General features: G+C 41.9%; 1 protein-coding gene across 2 annotated transcripts in view; it reads right to left on the minus strand.

Annotated features, from left to right (window-relative positions):
- mtr (5-methyltetrahydrofolate-homocysteine methyltransferase) overlaps positions 1-14205 on the minus strand; it is a 30502-nt gene extending 16297 nt beyond the window's left edge. Inside the window, exons 1-20 of one of the 2 annotated variants that reach the window (XM_070851622.1) lie at positions 14002-14205; positions 12427-12516; positions 10304-10373; positions 9916-10008; positions 8756-8862; positions 8215-8274; positions 7850-7944; positions 7641-7741; positions 6409-6470; positions 5450-5517; positions 5280-5359; positions 4785-4897; positions 4500-4640; positions 4046-4231; positions 3753-3932; positions 3361-3477; positions 3036-3176; positions 2735-2824; positions 1121-1273; positions 405-512 (exon numbers count right to left, since the gene is read on the minus strand). In XM_070851622.1, coding sequence (XP_070707723.1) covers positions 405-512; positions 1121-1273; positions 2735-2824; positions 3036-3176; positions 3361-3477; positions 3753-3932; positions 4046-4231; positions 4500-4640; positions 4785-4897; positions 5280-5359; positions 5450-5517; positions 6409-6470; positions 7641-7741; positions 7850-7944; positions 8215-8274; positions 8756-8862; positions 9916-10008; positions 10304-10373; positions 12427-12516; positions 14002-14160 — 2214 coding nt within the window. In that variant the 5' untranslated portion in view covers positions 14161-14205. Of the gene's footprint in view, positions 1-404; positions 513-1120; positions 1274-2734; positions 2825-3035; positions 3177-3360; positions 3478-3752; positions 3933-4045; positions 4232-4499; positions 4641-4784; positions 4898-5279; positions 5360-5449; positions 5518-6408; positions 6471-7640; positions 7742-7849; positions 7945-8214; positions 8275-8755; positions 8863-9915; positions 10009-10303; positions 10374-12426; positions 12517-14001 lie in introns of those variants that run through there. The other variant, XM_070851623.1, reaches the window with a different exon arrangement.
- Between the last annotated feature and the right edge of the window lie 2533 nt (positions 14206-16738).

Raw genomic sequence — 16738 nt, forward strand, 5'->3', positions numbered from 1 at the left:
TTTCTGTCAACACAACATTTATAGGTATTTACAACCATGGACCTTTAAATATTATGTAAGCTCAGTCATCTGGGATACTGTGCTTACACTTCAAATATTTGATTCTAGCAACAGGATGTCTAATAGTTGACCTCTGAGCATGTAATGTTCAAAAAAAATCTGCACTCCTGCTTGCTAAAACAGGTCGATATCATTTTCCCCCATTTTCTCTACTAAAATGATTCTGGACTTAGTTGTAATAAAAGCTAGACAAATAAGTGGACTAGGGATTACCAGAGGTCCTACGTTAAATCTCATACTGGTCTCTAGTGAAAGTAATTCTTGATCTTTGTCGGGCTACCTTGGTCAAAATAAGAGTTGCATGAAAAGGCGACTAAATGCATCCACATTTAGTTCAAACTGACCACGTCCTCGATTGACCCTGCTGATGCCTTCATCTCCTCCCTCTCCTTCTCCATGAAAGGAATCAGGTAGCCCACTGCCTTCTTCATCACACGAGCTGACTTGATCACCTGCAGACACACAGAGACTTAGAGTTGTTTTTACTGTAGTTTACTGCTGTGACATCAACAGTGGTATGTGACATACCGTGTCTGACAGAGATGCACAGTAAGAAGTGTAGCTATATAATGTTATTATACAGCGCCAGTCAAACGTCTGTCTGTCAAGGTGTCATCAAAGCAAAAGTTAGCTACTCTGAAGAATATTCTGGTTTGTTTAACACTTTCTTGTTTACTACTATTATTCCACATGTGTTCCTTAATAGTTTTTATGTCTTTAATCTACACAAAACCAATAGGGAGTCATCACTTACTAATTCACTCCTGTTCTCCAGCATTGACAACAGATACCAAATATGACACGAGCACTGAGGCTCTTTCAGTCGTGTGTTTTAATAAAGCTGATAGGGAACATTTACTAAGTGAACACCCTGTCTGAATAGTAAAAAGCCATTAGTGCAACAGACAGATGAATTATAATCCTGGTTTAGTGTGAGTGGTGACAGCCAGGGTGGCTGAGCAGAAAGATAAGAAGAAGTTCTATTTCATTAAGAACAACCTCACTGTCCAGACCACACTAAACTACAGCTAACAAAATCCAAACTGAGCTGCCATCCTACCTGTGGCAGGAACATCTTCCCAGCTCCAAACAGATCTCCCACTACCTTCATGCCGTTCATCAGGGGGCCCTCGATGATGTGAAGGGGTCGAGTGTAGCGGTCGACTTGAGCGCGACACTCCTCCACATCCTCCACCACGTACTTGTCTATTCCCTGAGGGCCACAGCACAGGATGGAGTATTACAGAAGAAAGGAGTAGAAACAAAACGTGGAATAGACAACAGGCCAAATCGTTAATAGCGCAACTTCTGTTTGTTTTTTATAAATAAAAACTTTTTTTTAAACTTTCATCCATCCATCCATCTATCAGCATTTACCTTAAAGCAACAGGGTGAGGTGGAATGGGATGTAAATTATGTAATGTAATTATGTATTATTATGTAATAATAAAGTGGTGGTGGTTGTGGTTGGTGCAGCAGACTATAATGCAGCATTATAAAGTCTGACTGCAGTCGGGATGAAGGAGGAAAAGTGGAAATTGGATTAAAAAGTTAATATTATAACAATCTCTCATTTTTTTTGTGCCCATCATAAAACATTCACTTTTGGCTGCATGGGGACACAAAACCTGGCTGAAAAAAACAAGTTTAAACTGATTTGCTCCTATAAAAATAACAAACAAATCATTCATGGGTCGGAAACATTCTTCCAAGCTCCAAAATCACAGATGAAGTATCAGCATTTTACGCGTTATCAAGAATGTTAACGCGTTATTGTCATCTCTGTCTAATTTTGTTACAATAAATAAGTGAACAGTGTAGAAAGAGGCTGCAAGTAGCTTCTGTTTCTATGACAACATATCACCACTCTGACCACAGCCATCGTATGATAGTCTAGCATTGCCCCTTTGCTTTTTATTAACTAATTGTATCTTTGTTCGACATCGTTTTTGTCCCTATGCACACCAACCATGCACAGCCCAGTCTCCGTTGAGCAGTGCGGATGCATGACAGGATTGGTCGGGACAGTCGGAGACAGCAGTGCAGGGAAACTCCTCATCTTGTGAATCAAGTGTCTGTTTAGTGATCTGCTCAGTGCTGCCACAGAGGAGCTTCTCTGTCTCTGTTGTGATAGTTTCTGTCTTGACATGTCACAATCAAAGCTCCAGAAAGACAACCAGAACAATCTTCTCCCCCATCTATTAGTTGCCTGAAAAGGTGCTGTTGATCACACACCTCAAAGTTCTCTGAAAAGAGCTGCTGGGTGCAGCCTTTATCTATTCTCATTGGGAGCAACTGAAAAAAAGATGCTTGGGAAAAAAAAAGAAACACACTATGTGGAGAAGTCTGTTCAGTCTCCTCCTGCTTGCTGTAGTCACATAAACTGTGTTTAAATGCAGCCAAACTTACAATGTTGTTTCCAATCATACACACATTTTTCAATTTCTGGTGTCAAACAACTGAAAGACTGGAAACTTGCTGAAAAATGCTACCTCATGACAGGTGAAGAGATAAACCTGTACTGCTACTAAGCAAATCACTACTTTATGTCCACACTAAGTCAGCCACGTCTGATTCTAAAGTCAAGTTGAAAGCATTTTGATATCAAACCAGTGTGAAAATCCTCCCACAAACAGAACCTAATCTAATTTGATCTGCTCTTCAGACATCTTACCTTAATGAGAGCATACTCCAACCTGTCCTCCACGCTTCCTTCTCTCCACTTGTCTGTCTGAACCACCTTCTTCCCCCCGCTCAGTGTTTTCTGTGAACAAATCATCACCTGTTAACCACACTAAAGCAGCAATAACCTGCTGCATTATTTCAATCAATCAGTCTTTGTCTATATAGCACCGATTCATATCAGTGTTAACTCAAGACGCTTTCCATAACAGCAACTATAGTACTGACAATAGGAATATGACTAATAATGAGCAATATGATAACAGTGTGTATTTGTTTGCATGTGTTTGTACCTGTGCATAGGCCAGGAGTTTCTCAGTAGCATCAGCATCCCTGTTCCAGATGAGGTTTTCACACAGTAACAGCAGCTCTTTATCAATGTCATCATAGACTGGCAGGTTCCCAGCATTTACTATCCCCATATCCATACCATCCTGAGACAGGACAGAGCACACAGGACAGTTCTCACTGGACTGACGTGAATTTGCCCACGTCTGTCTTTTGTATGACGCATTTTCATGGGACAAACAAGCATGATTCACTCAAATTACTGCTTAAATGTGGCCAAAAGTATGTGGACATTCCTCCTAATTAGCTGATTAGATTTTCAGTGTTTACCTTGATAGCGTGGTAGAGAAATGCTCCATGCATAGCTTCTCTGATGGCCTCCATCCCTCTGAAGGAGAAGGACAGGTTGGACAGACCTCCACTCACCCTGGCTCTTGGTAATGTCTCCTACAAACAAAAAAAAAGGGGGGGGGGGGGGGGTGGCAATTGTTTAATACAGTTGTTTCACTCACTAATAATCACTCCTGTCCTTTGGGCATTACCACGTTTGCAAGGATGCTTGAGAACAGTAACAGTGGTTCTACATGTGACTATGTAATTCAGAAAAGGGCTGTGGATAGTATTGCCGGCTCCTGATCCATTAATGGGTAACCTCAGCACGTTCAAACCTGGACCATGATTTTACATTTACACACAGCATCCAATTCTGACAGGTGCATTACCTTGATAAGTTTTGTGGCTCTGACAAAGTTGACACCGTAGTTGTTGTGTTCCTCCATGCCTGTACCGATGGTGAGGATGTTAGGGTCAAAGATGATGTCATTGGGATCAAATCCCACTTTGCTGACCAGCAACTTGTAGGCTCGAGTGCAGATCTCCACTTTGCGGTCCGTGTCGGTGGCCTTGAGAGGACAGCAGACTTGTCAGCACATAACGAGGGCGTTTTCATGCAAGCTTGTGTGTGTGTGTGTGTGTGTGTGTGTTTGTGTGTGTGTGTGTGTGTGTCCTTCCTCACCTGTCCCTCCTCATCGAAGGCCATGACCACCACAGCAGCTCCGTAGCGCTTCACAGTGGCAGCTCTGAGCAGGAACTCCTCCTCTCCTTCCTTCAGACTGATGCTGTTCACTATGCACTTCCCCTGACAGCATTTCAATCCAGCCTCAATCACTGAGAAGTTAGAGGAGTCAATACACAGAGGAACCTGGGGAGAGGAGGGTGAGGCTCAATGCCTTTTTTTCTGATTTACTGAGCAGGTTCATGCAGCGGTTAGTTATTAACAGGTTAATACGCTCAGTTAGGCATGTTTAGCTGCTTTGTGGGGCTGTGCCGTAGACTGTAAGTAGTGGATGTGTCTGTAATGTTGTCTCCTACAATCATATTCTTTTAAATATTACAAAAAATACACAATATTAATTAGTAACATGGCCAAAAAAATCTAAATAGCATTTCTATGTCATTAACTCTCTCACCCGTGCAATGTCTGGCTCTGAAGACATGAAGTTACAAAATCGGGTCATAGCAGTTGGCCCATCCAGCATCCCTTCATCCATGTTTATATCAAGGACTTGGGCCCCCATCTCCACCTGGGCCTTAGCAATGCTCATAGCCTCCTGCACAACAGACAGAGAAGAGACGTACATATCAAATACACATTAGACGCAACCTAGATATTCACCTGTGCTCATTATCATCAGAGTTGGATTTCTGACAGCACTGACAGTAACAGTGATGTTGATAAGAACACTAACACTAACCTCGTAGTTTCCTGCCATGATCAACTTGGCAAACTTGCGTGACCCAGCCACGTTACAGCGCTCGCCAATGTTAACAAAGTTTGTGTAAGGGCCGATCCTGAAGGGCTCTAAACCTAGAGATGAGGAAGACATTGTATTACATTATAGATATAATAGCAAATAAAGCTCCACGTGTGGACATAGAGTTTAATTGGTTTATGTGTCTGAAACATGTTCACCCCAGTTTAGAAGGCAGTATTCAAATAATGGCTAAGTACTCAGATACCAGAGTCATGCACTAATAAAAGAAGGTTAATGAAAAAAATACTGAGGAAGGTAGAATCAAAGCAGAAAATCAAAAATAGATTAAAAAAATCAGCTATAAATTAAAGAAATGAAGGCCTGTCTTTAATATAAGCCTGTTTCTGTTACTGAAGTCTCACTAAAGATGAGATTCACTGTGTGAGAATGTTTTCTACAGCAGTCTTCACAGATGGTAAGAGGAGGCTTCAACACCTGACAACAGCAAGTAGTCTTGATAAATATCAGCAGCGGGAACTCTTGGCTGGCAGGGTTTGACGGCTTCAGATATGGCTCTGTGTGAGGAGGAAGCATATTTTAACCTGTTCAAAACTGCAATTATATCATATTACTTGTGGTATGTTTGCCAGAAACATGACAGTGACCTAATGTGCTCTGGAGTGGTCCCACAACAGCCTCCCACAATATTCACTAGTCCATCCATAGCAAACTCCTGCAGATAAAGGTTCAAAGAAAAGCTTAACCACAGCAGTGATGCAACCAGGAGCAGCTTCACTTAGCACACATTTCTTATTTTTAACTTTTATTAACCTGGATGCTCTCTTGACACCAGTGTCTCTTTTTCAAGAAAGTTTCAGTAAAAAAAAAAAGAATACCATGATATCTCCTTTAATATCAACATGGTCAACTTGGTCATTATTATGATGCACTGCATTTTTACACATTTCAGGTTTGAAATGACTAGTAGGCACAAACAGTTTTGGACTTGGTTCAATAGATTGCCTCAGGATGCAACATAATCCTTTGGGGCAACAGCACCTGATCACAGTACATCCACTAGAAGTGCTTGTTTTTGTGTTATTGTGCATTACATGAAAAAAACGAACTAACAAGTCGAGGCAGTGGTATCAGAATCAGAATCAGAATGCCTTTAATAATCCCCAGGGGAAATTCCTTTTTGTTACACACAGCTCCAAAAGAATAAGAATAAACTTCAAACATAAAAGTAAATCAGGTGAGTCCAGAGAGTAGACCAGCAACTTAATGTTTTTGTCAATGGAGTCTGGTGGCTGTGAAGAGAGCAATATAAAATCTGTTTCTTGTTTGACAAGAGGGTTCTTATAGGTTTATCTCTTTAGGGATCCTTTCTGTAATGTCAGAAACCTCGAACAACAGTCGGAGCCAGAAACAAGCACTTTTAGATGACGTATTTTGATAGGATACATTTCTCCAAGGGACTATATCATATAAAGCCACAGCGGCCTGTTTCACGGTGCTGCCATGATTCCAAAGCCAAAATATGTAAAAAAAACAAAATAGGGCCCTGGTTTTAAAGTTACCATTTCACATCTAAACATCATAAAGTAATAGAATAGAAGAGAACCTTTAAATTGGAGGCTGTTATTTGTGGAGTTTCGTCATAGCCTCCGAACGTGTTGGGAAGACCTTCACAGAAAAAAGACGAGACAGATTATGACATCATTACATCATCCTGGGGGAGTCACATCTTGCAACATAAATTAGGCCACAGGTCAAAGTGTATTATAAGACAAGCAAGACAATGATGGATTATGTTATGTTAATTGGTACTATTCTGTCCCTGCTATATGTAAATGTTTAAAAGGGTGTCCACATGTTAGCGTTGCATCATGTCGCAAATGCTTCTTTGCAGTGATGTGCCAGCCAATGGTATCATTCAGCAAATGATGAAGATCACAATGCATGAATAAACTGATGATAATTATGATAACCTCAGTCAGGATTTTTTTTTTTTTCAACCCAAATTTTATAGATATATATTTACATGTCCAGTAGTTGAAATATAGATAGTGACGCATGATGTACAATTCAGTGGACATGTGATTAATCATAATTTCCAATCAAATCAATACTTGGAAAATTTAGCAATTGCATGACTCCTTAGATGTTACTCGCTGTCCCCATATTTTTCTTACCTGCAAGGCTTTCTTTTGACAGAAGGAACAGAAAAAAATGAGCAACTTGGTGTTTCTGGCTGTCTATCGACCATCTTGGTTTCACTCTTTTTTTCACTTGCAATGGCTTCCCACTGTGCAGCAGTGTATGAGATGATGCAGTAGCATCCACTGTAGGGGCTGATGTGCCACTATGCCATCAAAACTCATGCATATACAAGAAAACAGCTTTTGAATAGCTGTACACTGTAGTGACCCCTATGCATGAAAGGGTTAAATGATACAACTGATGTGTCAAGTGTGCAAAACCTACGATTCTACAGCAAACCATCAAGTGATGTTCAGCCCACAGCAACAGGAGCTCTGATTGGTCGGCTGTCTCAGTCTCAGTAGCAAATACAATTCTCATTTCATCAGTTAAAAATCAGCATCATTTAAAACCAAAGGTAATGGATCTCCAATTTCTAATGGCTTTAAAAACAATGATTTGTTAGCTAAAAAGGTTTCTGCTCACCTGCTGTTATTATTCATTCTAATAAAGACTTCGAGCAGAAGAGCCAAAATGTTTGTATACAACTGTGTGTTTGTAAGGTTAGAAAATGTGGATTGAGGTGCTTTACAATAACATTTCAGACCTGTATTGTGTAGAACATATGTCGCTGCTGAGACCGAGCCGAGTTACCTGCATTGGGATAACAGATAATGAAAGCTGTGGTGCTTTTTCCTATGGCCTCGATGAATGGCCTCATCTCTGTGGCCCCCAAGGCACAGTTCAGCCCAATACTGCAACACAGAGAGGGAGCAGTAGAGGTAAGAGAACCCAGGCACCGTCACGCCTCTAGTATCACATCATACAGTAAATGTAGTTCTGTGTGGTGTGCGGTAACTCACCACAGAGGCTTAGCGTGGGACACACTCACTACAAAGGCTTCTCCCGTCTGACCAGACAGAGTTCGGCCACTCCTGTCAACAATGGTCCCTGAGATCTGCAGGGTTCATGAGACAAAATGGCACTCAGATATATGGCAAAAACACGACGGCCCAACCTCAACACAGGGGGCAAGCTGTCCGTCTCTTTTAATCTACTATCAGTTTGAACAGAATCAAACACATGCTTCGTTTACATACAGACAGGCGTTTTCACATCAGCTGCATATGCTCATGTGCAAAACAAAAAACTATAACCACTCCACTGCATGTTTAAACTGTTACCGGGAAATATCACAGAGAGTGTGAATTAAATACCGTAGACATACAAATATAGGTTTTCTTTCATGGCTCTTTTCAAACAGCAGCTCGATGGCGAACAAGGCAGCCTGTCGATGGGAAACATACATAGACAGACATCAGTCCCTGCACAGAGAACATGAGGTTACTTAATCTGACAGACTGCTTAAAGATTAAAGACATCTGAGGGTTTGAGGATGGAGGGAACTATGCTGTAGAACTGTAAAGCCCCTTTAGGCAAAGAAGTCCTTTAATATTGACTAAACAAAACCAACATGGTGCTTTGGCATTTCTTTTTTCATTTACATTTTTACGCCATAGAAATGTGGAGGTTGACAGGAAGAATGTGTGTGAAAATATTCGTGAAAGTTAATAATGTGCAGTTAAAAACCAGAAGAACCAATCCTGCTAAAAGGGTACCTGGCTTAGCAGAGCACCAGTAATTTGGTGAGCTCACTGTACTTTGAAATCACATGTCTTAATGTATTTTGACATCAAACCCTTATTGATCTCATACAAAATCAACCTAACTGATAAGCAACACGTTTAAACCAGTCATGTGAGAGCTACCTTAGCGTTGGCAGTGTCAAAGATGGTTTCAATCAGAAGGATGTCTGCTCCCCCATCTAATAAACCTCTGACCTGCTCTGAGTAGGCTTCTACAAGTCCATCAAATGCTAGGGAAAACACACACACACACACACACACACACACACACACACACACACACACACACACACACACACACACACACACACACACACACACACACACACACACACACACACACACACACACACACACACACACACAATTACATACTGTACAATACATTGCAGGGCACTATGGTGCAGTGATAAGCACTGTTGCCTCACAGCCAGAAGGTTCCAGGGTCTAATCCCCTGGCCGTGCCCCCCCCCCCCCCCCCCCCCCCCCAGCAACCCTTAAGGATAAACGGAATAGGCGATGGATAGATGGATAGACATTACATTGCTTCAACATGCATTTGCAAATCATTCAATAGGCTAGCTTTCCACAGTAGACATTTTCAATTGTCTTCCTAATAGTCGACCAAACGTCAGTCACATGAGAGGAGATGTTTTCATTGGTCGCTTGGTTGCAGGAGGAGAGGAAAAACTCAAACTGCACTCAGGAGCTGGGCCTTTTTAAAATTAGGTTCAAACCAGAATTAACTGAGTTAAGTTTTCATTCAATGTTGCGGCTGCTTGTCAACTAATGTCTTTAACTAACAACCAACTGACTTATTGATGCTGTCAGAGGGTTAACTCAGCTGATTAGCAGGCTGTAGCTGTGGTCTTGTACTTGAGTTTCTAATATTCTGCCCTCTCAAGTAAGTAAATGGGCTGGATGAAACATTAAACACCTCTGTACGTCTTTTTGTCAAGTTTTAAGCCAAGATGCTCAGGAAGTTCACATATTTGCTGATCCACATGGTGAAACGTTGAAACTGAAGACAATATAATCTGTTGCACTGCAAGGTATGAAAATACATCATCAGAAATGGCAAAACTGCTCAAAGGACACTGTCCACATTTACTCTGATTTTTACACACGGCCATACTAAACTGCTGTGGTCACTTGAGGGTCAAAGTTAAATGTTATGCCATGTATTAAATCTTACCTATCATGTTAGATCATGCTGAAGGCATCTGTCCAACTCTTGGACCATCATTCCATCACTCTACTAAGACAAAAAAAAGTGATCTTACTGATGTTCCTGAAGTCAGGTCTCTCCACAGACGGGGAAACAGACAGGGTTTTATTGGTTGGTCCCACTGCCCCGGCCACATAGCGTTTACAACCTGATAGGAGACACACACACACACACACACACATAAAGCATAAACCCATGCCACACACTACAGCATTTCCAGCCAGAGTGAATCTGCAGCGCCCGTCCCTAGATGGGTCTTTAAAATGCATAAAACTCAACGACAAATACACGACACAGTACAAAACCCAAACGCACATTAAAAAATGCAAACCTCAGCAAGAGAACAGATATTTATCATCGTACAATGAGACACCATTAAACATTAAACAATACATTAGTGCCTGATATCAATATGCTCCCGTACAACTGAAACTGTAGCTCACCGGTTTGTTTGGCGACATCATTGGCTGCCCTCCTTGCCAGCTCTGCAGATGCCCTGTTGAGGCGATAGGTCTGCAACACATTTACATTTTAATGAGGACAAATAAGTGACAGATCTTATCCTTTTTGATCAAAAAAGAGCTGGATATACTGTCATCCTGTCATTGGGGAATTGTGCACAAAAATTGGAAATCACATTAAAGCTATGCACACAAAGTATAGCTGTGGTAATACTATGAGGACAACTTGGAAACAAGGCTGACAGTGTTACTCCTTACAAAAAAGTGTGAGAATAAGTAACAAATCATCATGAACTAGATAAATAAGCAGCTTTTTTATGTCTAATAAACTGAACCAGTAGCATCAAAACACACTACTTTTTCTTAGCAACAATACACCTAGCTATATCTAGCAAGCCTGACGCAATCTAATACAAAAACCCTGCATGCAGCCCAACCTCTATAATGGTTAGAATGTTCACTTTTTGTTGAAACTGTTTCAGAGAGGCGTAGACTCAACTGGATGGTCATTTTGGAGGCTGTAGTTTGTGGTGCTGTTGAATCGTACTGTGTTATAATGGCAGGTGTTGGCTAGATAACACCTACTTTCTCTGGATAACGCACTCCGCTTCAATAAAATGACTTTAAAAACCTCAAACTTCTGAAACAGTTTCAACAAAAACCAACATTGTAACCTTCATGAAGGCACGATCTAGTGCACATCTGATGTGTCAGACGCAGTAAGTAAACTGAAAACTAAGTGCCACCACTGCCATACATTTCAATAAGTACGGCAGAGACCACCATCACCGGCTGTTTTAATAAGAATCAGCTTCTGTTTGACACTTATTTAATAGACCATTTTACTTATTTAATATAGATGTTTGGACTTTGTGTAATAGGACTTTCTTAGATCAAAGTTAGGATGGTCAGGGTGCTGTTGTGTTTAAAAGGTTTTGCAGATTGATGATATTTTGTGAAAACTGAGCCAAATCAATTGTAATTTAAAGCTGAGCAGGCCCTCGCATATCTGCGCATGTCGGGGCGTGCGGTGGCCGCGTCCCGTTGCCGGGCGCCAACCGTTCAACGTGGTTCTGAATTCTCGTTTCGGACACTGCATGAAAGAGTTACGTGTCACTTCCTGTGTCCTCTATGTGTCCCTAGAGAACACCTACCAATCACGTTTCATATTCCAACACACTGTTGGGGCCCACCAAATGGTGAGGACCAAGGGCTCTCTCTCTGAACTCAGTTTCCCAGAGTCCTTTAGGAAATACTAGGAACTAGGTGAAGAGTGCACAGCTGTAAGTAGAAATGGAGGCAAGTCTAGTTTGGAGAAGTGTGTTCATTAGTTAACACTAGTCAGTCTGTACTCGGCCTTTGTTTCTACTACCACACAAGAGCTGAGCTCCACAGTGGTCTAGTGCCGGTAGAGCAGGGGGGTCAAACTCAATCAAAGAAAGGGCCAAAATTTAAAAGACGGTCTAAGTCGCGGGCCAAACGGGCTCAACATTTAGTGAAGACTCTAAAAGTGACTCTTTTATTATAGTATATAATATAATATATATTTTATCCAGAAATATGAATGTAAACAGCCAAACTTCAACAACTTTTCCTCAATAAAATAAATAGAATTTTAAATAATTTTTTTCTTTTTTGTACTATCCTCATGTTTTGTCTCATAGTGTCGTCTTATATTTAGATTCTTTAATTATGGCCACATCAGCTCCACTAACAAGACACACAGGTTCACCTCCGATATCGACAAACAGGTAAAATTCTGTCCCCCACCTGCTTTGAAAGTCTCTGTTTTCAAAGTCCACTTTTCATTTAGCCATTTATTTTGGGGGGGCTAGCTGAAGTGTCACTATAACAGCGCTGATCGAGGCATTGATCTGCTGATCGGTGTGTCATTATACCTGCTGCACGGGTCCTGACTAGCACGGCAGCTGTTCAGTGCATTGTGGGATTTGTAGTATTAGAGGTGGGAGTGCTGTTTACCGACGGGCCATTCTTAACAGTCACATGAAATTATCCCGCGGGCCGTATATAATTGTATCGCGGGCCGGATGTGGCCCGCGGGCCTTGAGTTTGACATATGTGCGGTAGAGGATCGGAGATCGTACCATATGTTCCAGTCCATAGTCTGCCTGGGCGGTGGAGGTGCTGCTGAACGTGTTGGTCTCTATGATGTCAGCACCCGCCAGCAGGTAGTCCTTTGAACACAGAGAGCAAAGGTTAGACACTGAGGACAGTGTCCATGGGGAATGTCCTCTCAGTAGTGAGGCCCCATGTTGTTCATGGAAAGACATGTTCACTTTACATTTGTCAACACAAAGAAAACTCCATTTACTTCATTGTTATTGGGTTGATTCTCAAAATCACAACAAACAGAACTGAAATTAAAGGATAACTCCAGCATTTTTAAACTGGGGTTCTATTTTTACATATTGTGGGTTTTAAATGACAAGCAGGTACAAAAAAAAAGTGTTGGAGCTGTTCCAGTTGATCACCTCAGCTGACAGCCACAAAATGGGGGCAATGGCTACAACTTAATCCACTGGGTCAACTGCACCTGATCAAAACACATTCACTAAAAGTGCTTTTTTTTTTGCCAATGTGAGGCTGAGATTGTTATTGTGACAGAGACAGACCTGTAAGATCCTTTTTTGGTAACCCCAAAACAGCCATCATATTGCCCCCAGACTCCACTGAAAAATAACAGTAATTTAACTTGAGAAACACAGGAGCAGAATACTTACTCTGTGCTACTTTAGTGTTTTCAAGCAACAACACAAAGTCCTGTGTTCTGCAAGGTAAAATGACAAAGATCCATCTCTGTAGAGATCTTTTCTGGAATGATTTTAGACACTTCAAATAATAATCTGAGCCCGTCAGTGGCATTTTTAGTAGGCGCACCTTTAGTGGACGGACTTTAAACAGGCGCAGTTGTCCCAAAGTATTACGTTGCAGTCTATTCGTGACTACTAGGCTGCAGCGATCGAGTAGACCAATCAAAACCTACTTGTCACTTCGGACCCAAAATACAGGGTTCACAAAAAGTTAGGGAAATTCGACTTTCAGGTGAAATTTATGGAAAATGTAAAAAGTTAATGCTACAGTGATATTATATCATGAAAGTAGGACATTTAAGTATCAGCATGCAATGGTAGTTTCTTCATCTTAAACAATTTATTGAAAGAAAATCTAACAAGAGTAAACGAGGGTAAACGTAAAATTGGGATGTGGCCAAAGGACGTCCACTCCTCTCCTTTCTGTGACTCTTCCAGTCTCTGTATCTCTGTTCCAACCTCCTGATGACACTCTGTGACCCTCTAAGCTCAGTGAACACCTCCGTCTGAGGACTTCCTGTTTGAAGCCTCCAGTGTTGAGGTGCTGCTGATCAACTGTTAGGTGTCGTCTTGGTCTCATGATGTCAGAATGTGAACAGCAGGATGAGGAGGACTGTTTAAATACCAATTCTAACTGAAGCAGGAAATGTATTGGTGGTGGTTCATCCTGAAATTTCACCTGAAAGCCGAATATCCCTAACTTTTTGTGAGTAGTGTATGTCAAATGTGGCCCAAGTTTAAAAATAACAGAGTTATCTTTTAACTGCATGGCTGACATCACTCAGGATAAGTGAGCAAAAGAAGCCTGGCTGCAGAGAGGCCCTACTTTTCCCTCCTGGGATGAAGTACCTTGTGTATTTTGTAAATGATATGGGGCTGTGTGATACTGAGAAGGTCATTGTTGCCCTTGAGTGGTAGATGGTGCTCTTTGAACTCCTCTCCCCTGAAATCTTCCTCTTCAAGCTTATGCTGCTGGATCATGGTTCCCATACCACCGTCCAAGACCATGATCCTTTGCTGCAGCACTGCTCGCAGCTCTGACTCTAACGGACATCTGCATCCTGGAAAGAATATAAGTAACTTACAAATGGATTAACGGTAAGACAAATTTAAGACAAAAAAAGAAACCAAGAAGCTGGCAAACAAACAGTACTGTGCAGAAGAAGAAAGACATTTAATTGTTTTTTAGCGATTATTTTAGCGATGGGCAGCGCGGTGGTACGGTGGGTAGCACTGTTCCAGGTTCGAATCCAGGCTTGAACCTGAAGGATAAGCGGCATAGATAATGGATGGATAGATGGATGGATCTTTAGCAATTTACAAACTGCAAAGTGAGGGAACAGAAGAAAAATTCTAAATCAAATCAATATTTGGTGTGATCACCCACTTCACCTAAAGATGCATATCTTCTTCAGAAACAAAGAGAACAGTGTCTTCCCCTGATTATCAGAAAGCCAACAATTAAGGTTATCCACAATTGTTTTGGTGCAAATTAAGTAAAACGTGCAAAATAGGTGAATTTGTCTGTAAATCTTAATTAGCAAAACATAGCTTTCATTTTTAATGGGGCAGACACTTCTTACATCTGCCAGTCTGGTGAGTGACAGCAGGCCTCTAAGTATGTGGAGGGAAGGTCAGTCTAACACATGAATCTTTAATGTTGCCTGGGATTTTCTGTTTCACCTCAAATATGACTTAACCCCCCCCCCCCCCACACACACACACACACACACCTTCTCCAGCGACCCTGAAGCTGCATAGATAATGGAATGGAATTTTTCAGTGTCAAGCAATGTATTCTGCCCTTTTTATTTTATTTTATTCAGCTAATGTGTTCAAATTAGATTGGAGACGTGGAGGGGTTGTTAAGAGAACAAAAAGCTATGAGCGATGTAGATTCTGAGCTGAGGGAAGAGCTTCCACAGGCAAACTTGTGCGCTGAACAGTAGTACAGTAACTACTGTACAGTAGTAATGCCACTGAAAGAAGCTGTGTAGTTACAGTAGTGCAAACTGTGTCCACAGGAGCCCAAAGGCTCCACTCTGCTGGTGATGCATTAACACACACTAGCAAATGTAACACAGCAGATGATCCATACACTTGTCTCAGTATATCATTTATTATTCTAACTTGGTGTGTTGTGCACTATTGGATTTTATTGAAATTGTTTTTTCACAGGAACGTTATATTTATGAAGCTCTAAGCAGCTCCCAGCGCCCACGTAGGCTGCTGTGGTTTAAAAGAGTGAAATATGTTGCTGCCAATTAACAGGCTAAACAGCTGTCAGATCATCTCAACTCTTCATTTTACTCCGTATAAAATGTTGTTCAAAACAGTTAAATGAGTATGAAGCTATACAATAAATAGAAGTCTCCAAGTAGCCTGTGATGTCTAGAAGTCTATTGATCAGCCATACTAATCCAACACTGACCATGATTATTGACCTGGCTTTCCAGCTACAAATTAGAAGAATTAAAACAATGTGGCTGCATTTTGATGGTTTCCTGTTTCACAGGCAGCGATCATCTCCTAGCAGACTGAACGGCCACCCTACAGATCTTATTGGTTCGTGTTTGTACATTAGTGCACATGATCTATGATGGCCCTCTAAGATGATGTCTAACTAGACATATGACATTAGAGATTATTATTAGAGAGAGAGACAGTGGAATGAATCGGAAACGGGTGAGAGAGAGAGAGAGAGGGGAAGACATGCAGCAAAGGGCCACAGGCCGGAATCAAACCAGGGGGTCAGCCACCCCAGCTGATGTCTAACTTTAATGTCCTTGATGGGTCTGGAACTCAACTGGCACTTTCAGCGTGGGTTTTGTAACCATTTCTGTTAAGTGCACATAAGAAGTCTGTCTGTCCAGCGGACAGTCACTTCTGAGGCCTTGATGGTTTTATTGGAGATCTGTAGTTCGCTGGAGCAAATCTGTGTTTAAAGTTTGAGTGTTTAGGGGAGACTTGCTGACCCCTGAGAGTCCCCGAGGGCCTCCTGCTGCTCTACCTCTCACCACACCACACTGACGTCCTGGCAGCTCTGATTACATCACAGCCCCGATGCGATCTACTGGATCATTTCCTAAAGTGTTTGTACCTTCAGGTCATTTCAGACCCTAAAACGGTGCCCAGGTGTATAAACTGAGAGACGCAGCACGTTTAGGGTGTAGAGCAGGTGGGTGACAGGACAGCACGAGCCCTCGTCACTTTAACCTAAACCCCCCCCACCCCGTCATGGATGAATGGTGACTGACACACTGGTCAGAATCAGCTCTCTGTCACTCTGTCACACACACACACGTGATGTAAGTGCAGTGAGAGCACACACACACACACACACACACACACATGTAGCAGCGCAGGCTAACAGCTAGCAGGGGACGCTGGGAAAGCAGAGGACATTTACCCGCTTGAGCAGCCTGCCGATGGCTGACGTTAGTCGGAGCCATACTGTGAAGACTGGGCCTGGAGAGCAGCCCTGCGCTCCGTCTGAAGACCAGCAGCTTGGTCTTGGTTCCCAAACTTTTCCAACCAGCCGCCTCTATGGGGCAGTTTGTGATCCGGCTGTGGCAGCATCCCCTCT

Source organism: Pempheris klunzingeri, chromosome 20 (assembly GCF_042242105.1).
Source record: "Pempheris klunzingeri isolate RE-2024b chromosome 20, fPemKlu1.hap1, whole genome shotgun sequence".
Taxonomy (NCBI): domain Eukaryota; kingdom Metazoa; phylum Chordata; class Actinopteri; order Acropomatiformes; family Pempheridae; genus Pempheris; species Pempheris klunzingeri.